The 7,981-nt window shown below is 41.6% G+C and overlaps 1 protein-coding gene across 1 annotated transcript; it reads right to left on the bottom strand.

Moving 5' to 3' along the window:
- Nucleotides 1–1,269: 1,269 nt before the first annotated feature.
- On the bottom strand, nt 1,270–1,797 carry LOC147453433 (uncharacterized). Its single transcript, XM_086516920.1, has one exon. The coding sequence runs from the start codon at nt 1,795–1,797 to the stop codon at nt 1,270–1,272; it is 528 nt and encodes a 175-aa protein (XP_086373046.1).
- Between the last annotated feature and the right edge of the window lie 6,184 nt (nt 1,798–7,981).

Here is a 7,981-nt window from a genome sequence, read left to right as displayed (position 1 = left end):
TTTTTAAAGGAAAATTTTTTTGGGAGCGTTACTCTGTAGCTCGTCAACGGGTGTCGGTGGATCTCCTCTGCAGACGCAGTCGACACTCGGACTTCCTTGATCATCCTCGCCAAATAAAAACAACCCCGATAGCGCATGGCGGCCTCCTGTAATTGCTACTGCTTGCATCCGCTGCTTGCTTTTTCTTCTCGCTCTCGTCCTCCCTTTTGTCGCATGCTCCCATCCTTATATATCACGGAGCACCTCTCCTGCTTTCCTGTTTAACTTCTTTTTAATAGCCTGCTTTTCTTAAGTGGCGGCCTTGCCTTCGACTTCTCACCATACTTGGCATACACCAAAACCAAGGCCATGCTAAACACATTCTTATCAACCAAGGCAATGCAAAGTAGCATACGTATCTACTCTGAAAGAATTGATAAGCATCACTAGTCCAAACAAAAGAATAGTATTTATATCACCACCATAGCCTTGATCTAGCTTATCTCTTTAAGCACACGTTATTTGGCACAAATATTGACCAAAGCTTTGCCAAGCACAATCGTCAAGGTGAAAGCATAGATAACTATAATGGAGCAATGCCTTCAGGCTCCGCATTTTATCTTCATTGCCACAACAGTTGCAATGTGCTCTCCAAACACTTTGTTCATAAAAAAAAAATCATCCCATGGCTCTCTCTTGGCATACTTATCTGCCATCAACGGTACTCCAGAACACCCCATTAAAACGCGACATGCTTTCGCCAAAAAACCTAAAACATCCTTCTCTTCTTGTGTTTTTCTCCCAATGAACGCGGGGCGTCACGGCATCCACCCCTTCTGAACCTACACATCCTCTGGCATGTGCCAACCATCTTCAAGTTGTTAATCTTCATAAGAAAAAGTATCGCCAGAAGCATCTTCTAGCGAATACATGTCATCATCTTCTTGACATTCTCCAGAATCTAGGTCACCCAAAGCCACCTATCCTTCACGCTTCTTGAATAATTTGATCCTCTTCCCTGCAATGGGCACTTTAAGCTTGGTTCCATCAAGTTCACCGAGCTTGTAAGTTCCATTCTCATAAACGTGCATCACAATATACGGTCCAAACCATCTTACGCATGGCCGAATATTGATTTTCCAAACTGCTATCATAAACAAGTACCCCATCTTCGTCTTTGATAGTATATGGTCTCAACCTATGCTTCTTGTAAAATGTAGCTTTATTCTTCAATCGTGCCTCCTTGAGCTTATCTATTGCCTGGTCAATGTCTTCTTGGTGTCTTTCAAGCTATCGAATGCGCATAGCAAGAAAATCTTTAGTTGACATACCTGATTCCCATGGTAATATGGTCCAAGAAATAATCGTCTCTTCTATAGGCATGATTGCCTTTTGCCCATACATAAGTGCAAATGGCATAAATCCTGTAACTGAGCTATGAGTAGTTCTGTCAGGCCACAAAGCAAAAGGTAAAATTTTAAGCCAATCACCAATTTGTCCTTGACAAGCCTTGGCCAAAGATTTAACAATAGGCGGATGTCCTATTTCACTTTTTCCATTGCCTTTTGGATTATATGTTGTAGTAAGAGCCAGCTTGATTCCCAATCGATTAAAGAACTCATAAGCTTCATCTGCATCTAATTCTCCTCTATCAGCAGTAATCTTCCCAATGCAACCATATCGGCAAATCGCATCCTCAAGCAAAAACTTGCATACTGAACTTGTAGCTTTGGTCAGCAAGGCCCTTCCTTCAACTTGGTTAGTGAGATCCTCTCTAGCAAGAAAAACATACCTCATTTGCCAAATACCGAATGGCATAGTGACCAAATCTACAACCCACTTATAATGCATAGCCAATGGATAAGTAGGATGTAACTCATCTCGATGTCACACATTTGAATACTGTTAGCAAACCATGCAAGCCTCCACAAATCGAGTAATATCTTTGTACATGCCTTTCCACCAATAGCAGTCTTTAATCTTGGCAAATGTTGCCCAAACTCCTCTATATCCTGCCCATAAATTCTCATGAAACTCTTTAATTACCTGGTGTTGTTTTACTTTGTCACATACTACTTGTTGTGGTAATCCTCCCGAACATTTTGGCTACTTCCACAAGTGTCTATCTTTAAGGAAATAACCATAAGCCTTCTTCTTGATCCTCCTGTATTCTTGGTCACTCCATTCCACTTGCCTGGTGAGAGTGCTAAGATAATGGACTATCAAAATCCACTCTCCATCATACATCTCCTCTAAAAAATCTTCAAAAACACCAGCAAGAGCACTACAGCTTGCATGCAAATGAGAAGAAGTATAAAACTTTAAGCCCACATCATCACTCTTTGTAAGCATCTCCTCCTCATCTTCATACCTGGCTCTTAATAACGTATCTGCTATCGGATTGTCCCTTCCTGCAATATGACAAAATTTAGGATTAAGAGACTTAATGAAAGCTATCCACCGTAAAATAGCAATAATCGGAGTGGAGCAATTAGTGATCATTCTTATCAATGGCAAACAATCAGTCTCCACTACAACTGAAGCTCCAATAAAATACTCCTTGTCAGAATTTAGAGCAGTAGCAATTCCCCAAAGCTCTCTCTTAACTTGTGGATAACTTTGTGGACGAGTGTTAAGCACCTTGCACCAAACCGAATAGCATATCTATGACCATCTTCATCATTTTGACCAATAGCCCATCCAATGCCTGTCGGACTAGTGTCAACCATCAAAATCACTGGCCTTCCACATTTGTAATCAACCTTCCTTAAGGTAGGAGCTTCCAAAAGCATCTTCTTCAATTTTTTGATGGCCTTTGTATGAGCATCTTCCCACACAAATCTTTTTCATTTTTCTTAATAACTGCTAAAGTACCATTAGGAGAAATATGGACCTTGCATGGGCCTTGTAAGGAATCCTAATTTTTAGGGATTAATGCTAACGTTGTGTGGGGTTAAGGGGACAAGGGCATTGAAGAAGGTAGTTTTGAGTAGGCTTTTGTAGCCTTTTTTTAAGACAAATGTAGGATGTGGACCTAAGGGATTACTTTCTCTCTCTATATTTTTTAAAGTGAAGGAAGTATAGGGGTGTGACCACATCAGCAAAAACGTGGGTCACTAAGAGTCAAAATTTGACTTTTAAAAAAAACTCATTTTTTACTTATTTTACTTAAAACTCCCTTCCAACATATATACAAATCCAAAAATCATGTTTTGACCCTTTTTTTACCCACAAGCCTAGAAAGTCCATTTTCTCAAAAAACTTTTCTCCCAAAAAGTGAAAAACACTTTGTTCTCTCCTCCTCCTCCCTCCTCTCTCCCTCTCCTCTCCCTCCCTACCCCTACCTTCCTCCTCCTCCCCAATCTCTCCCTCCCCCTCCCCCTCTATCTTTTCATCCTTTGCTTCCTCACGCAATAGCGGCCATGGTGCTCACGGACATCACAAATCATTTGCTTCCACCACCATGTACTCCACACACCAAAAGCATACATATTTTCTTACCCACGGCGTTTGCACCAAAGGCCGCATGTGAGGGTGATCAAAGGTCATCACAGGAACGTCGTGCCGCTGGTGAGAACAATGTTGACATTTTGGTGGACGGCCATTTGTATCCTTACAATCTTATATGCCGCTTCCATCCATCCTTTGATAGCCTTTTGACATTTCTTCAATATCTTGGGAGGGAACAAGCACTCTTGTTAGGCTATTGCAACCGGTCGTGTATGGGTGCAGGTGCTTCTTTGCATATGTGGATGTACGAATGTCAAGATCTTCACCTCAAGACGACAGCATTACAAGAGAGTATTGTCTCTTCGAAGAGGGTGATTGAAACTCTTCAACAACAAATGCAGGAAAAGGAATCCCACATTATAAAGCTTGCCAACACCATCACATACTTGAAAGAAACACCCCTTGGTGCAAGGGAGCGCAAACGCACGTATTCATCCATTGAAACTCTTGCACATTCAGGTGGAGCATGCAAACGACGAGTGACAGCCACAAGATGATTTGGTCTTTACTTGCATGATGCATTCTTACTTCATACTATTTTCTAACATTTACTTTTATTGGTTGCTAGAAACTTCATCCAGGAGGCATGCGGTGGAACAAGCCAAGATGATCGAGTCAACCTTCTCACTAGTTGTCTCAATACCTAGGATGTGATTTCTATCTTAAATTCACCTGGAGGTAAGCACATTAAGGATGCAGTCACCAAGGACCTTATGCGTAAATTGAGAAATGTGGTTAGTGATGATGACGTGCAACCAGCTTGTGATGAGGCTGAAATCAGCACCAAAGCCTATCAGGCTATTTTCCAACTCCTAAAGGATGCCCTCAAAAAGCATGGCATTGTGGAAAACCTATTTCCCATTCCACCCAAGGTCAACCTCGCAAAGAAGGCCACAAACAAATATGTGTTCTCCCGCATTGGGACATACCTACACATTGAAGACACACTGCCAACTTCCCTTTATGCTTCATGCACAACAAAGGCAAGGGAAAAAGGTAAGAAACAATCCATAAGACCTTCAAAGAAGGGCTTCCCTTACACAATGTGGAACAATATTTTTGTGGACCTTATAAGACTTCAACAAGCCATGCTTAGATTTTACAAGTTACCTGAAGAAGGTGACACACTACACTTTTTTCTTTTGGTTGTGTTCTTATCATAGACTTTGAAGTATAAGGTCTTGGCACTATTTATTTTGCAGTGCTTGGCACAAAGGTCGCTTTTGTGCTGAAATTCAATGAGTGTCTAATAGTGAAAAGTCGAAGGTTAGAGAGGCTAAGTGTCACTCTAATGAATGAGGCCCTTTTGCAAACCAAGCAAAGGGATTCAGTCGAGCCGTCTCCCACACTGTCTTTTAGCGTACAATCAAAGAAAGACATTTGGTGGTTGGGTGCTATTAAGGTTCCCAAAGAGACCAATGGAGTACTTTCATGGATTTTTGAGAGAACTCCATGGATCACAGAAGTAATACACTCCCAAATTGCAGGTCAAAAGTTGGAGGTTGAGGGTTTTGGTAGCTATGATGTGGAGTGGCACTTAGGTGGGGACTTGAAGACCATAAAGTGTTTGCTTGGATGCTGCAAACAAGGGGCTTCTTCTCTCATGCCTTGTCCATTTTGCACTCAAGGGTACAAACCTAACGGACAAAAATCACACAAGAGCACTACAAAGTTCAGTTCCATGCTTCCATGGCAAGGGCATGGAGAACAAGGGTTGGATTATCATGATGTCGGAGATGAAGGTAGAGAATGGGAAGCGTCTATTCTGAGATGTCCCATGCTCAATGCCCCAAACCGTGCTCAAAAGGACCACGCCATGTTACGTGGTGAACTTATTACAAGGATTGTTTTCTGGATTGTTTACTCATGTGAACAACATATCTTGTTTGCGCATGTGCATTTTTTATGCGCAAATATGGATCGCTTGAAATTTTGAGCACTCAAGGCATGGAGAAGTCTCATTATCGAGCAAGGGGGGTGTACTTCAAAAATACTCGACAGATGGTGGAATGGTGCAATCCAATTACTTGGAGGATATGTTCAACTGGTTTTTTTGCACAACATTTTCTCGTAAGCTCACAATGGAGTGTGCGCGATAATCCAAGATTGCTATTGAAGTGCGGAAATTGAAGTGGTCCATACAGACACTGAATCAAAGACAAAACCAACATGGCAGCGAACTGATATACCGTGCACACATTGGGTGCCTGTTGGGGGGAAGACACTACCTCAAGGCCAAGGAGCTCTCCCCACACCAGAAGAGCGGGAGCCAAGGGAAGAGCATGAATCAGAAGAGGCTGTAGATCCAGCCCCTAAGTATGTAAACAGGCGCAAGTCAAAGTTTTTCAAGAATCTTAAACGCCGCCAGCCAGCAAATGTGCATGTGCCCCCAAGAAAACCTCAGCAGCGCCGCTGGAAAATAGCAAGGGCATTTGCAGAAATCCGGCACTATCAGAAGACAACACACCTTTTAATTTGACGTGTCCCCTTTTCTTGCACAGTGAAGGAGGTGCTTCAAAGCTATGGAAATCAATATAGAATGCAAGCAATAGTGCTAGAGGCTATTCAAGAAGCTGCATATGTGCACATCATTTTGGTGTTGGAAGATACCAACCTATGTGCCATTCATGCAAAGCGAGTGAGAATACAACCAAAAGATATGCAGCTTGTATGTCGATTGCGACGGGACTTCGAGCATTAGCCAAAGTTACCCCTTTTTGTATTGCACACCCTTATCTTCGTAATGAGATGACTTTGCAATGACAAAATGATTAACAATTGTGTCTACTATGTCTATTATCCATGTATTTTGAGTTTATTGCTTCTAAACATGAAGAGTTAAATATAAATCAAATATTAGCTTTTTGGGTATCCTATGGGGCAACAAGCCTAGAAAGTGCAAAAAACATGGTGGCCACAAGGGTGCGCAAATGGCCCATCCATCAGTTTTGGATGACCTATTTGCGCGCCCTTCTAGCCACCATTTTTTTTGCACTTCCTAGCTTTGTTTACCCCATAGGATACCAAAAAAGTTAACATATAGTGAAACCAAGTGTTTATGCAACATTAAACTAGATTTTTCAATTGTCCAATGTCATTGGGCCTTTTGGTGCAGGGAACTATTACGTAGAGCTGAAGGAGGTGATAGTGTGCTTGAAAACTTAAATTCTAAGTTGATCTCACCTTTTCTAGTGTCCTTGAGTGCAAACATAGGTTCCATATGCAAAAAAAAGGGTGGCCACAAGGGCGCACAAATTGGCCATCCATTAGTTTTGGATGACCAATTTGTGCGCCCTTGTGGCCACCATTTGTTTTGCACTGTCTAGCTTTGTTTACCCCATAGGATACCAAAAAGAACATATAGTGAAACTAAGTGTTTATGCAACATTAAACTAGATTTTTCAACTATCCAATGTAATAGGGTCTTTTGGTGTAGGGAACTATTAGGTAGAATTAAAGGAGGTGATAGTGTGTTTGAAAACTTACATTCTGAGTTGATCTCACCTTTTTTAGTGTCCTTGATTGCAAACATAGCTTCCATAAGCAAAAAAAAGGGTGGCCACAAGGGCGCGCAAATTGGCCATCCAAAACTGATGGATGGGCCATTTGCGCGCCCTTGTGGCTACCCTTTTTTTTGCACTTGGTAGGCTTCTCTGCCCCCCAAGATACTTTAAAAATATAGATTAAGTTAAAACAATTGTTTTTTCAGCATTACCGTAGATATACCACTTCTTTTCACTCAGATGTGTTTTATACTTTCCCCAGAATTAAGGTAAGTTGAAAGAGTATCATGTGCATCCAACTTCCACGGTGTTGTTACTTCAAGCAAAAAAGACACAGCTTATTGAAACATATCACCAATTACAAAGATTTTCAAGATTGACAGATCACATTTATGAGAATGTACAAGATAGAGAGACAATTAGAAATATTTTTTATTACTTCCAAAAATTTGATTTTACATCATACATCTGAGGAGTTCATAATTTTCTTGACCATTTCCTGGTGCCTCTCTTGTGTGTAACGCAACTCCCCAGTCAAGAGGGACTGCGCTATGGTCTTTGGGTCAGTTGAGCCAATGGAAGCATGTATCCCTATCTGGGCAAGCACTTTACCACAAAAGCCAGTGCCAAATGCTGTGCATACAAGGGATCTACGCACTAGGAACACAACATGAACAGTTTGAGCAATGGTGCTCAAACACAAAACCTTGCTCAAATCTTTCAACGACCACGTCATAAAATGGCCTTGGGGAGTAAATTCATTATGGACAATGGCAACATCGCCAGGGGGGAGTTGTCCTAGGTAATGCGCAAGGGAAGACTGAGGTCCAAAGCCCATCCGCCTGCCACCCGTTCTTGCTGCAAAATCATCAACCTCCACGACGTCTTGTCATAAACCAATTAAGGTTGAGAAAAAAGACAATGAAGGATAAAAAATAACATGAAAATTAGGATAGAGTTTACCTCCTGCTCCTTGTCGTCCTCCTTCC

Source organism: Adiantum capillus-veneris, chromosome 7 (assembly GCF_014529385.1).
Source record: "Adiantum capillus-veneris isolate H3 chromosome 7, ASM1452938v2, whole genome shotgun sequence".
Lineage (NCBI taxonomy): Eukaryota > Viridiplantae > Streptophyta > Polypodiopsida > Polypodiales > Pteridaceae > Adiantum > Adiantum capillus-veneris.
Note: the sequence above shows the minus strand (reverse complement) of the source record. Positions and strands in the feature narration are given on the sequence as shown.

Bases quoted from the DNA above. Each gene is read 5' to 3' on its own strand.
- LOC147453433 (XM_086516920.1), bottom strand. From the start codon at position 1,797: ATGCCATTCGGTATTTGGCAAATGAGGTATGTTTTTCTTGCTAGAGAG.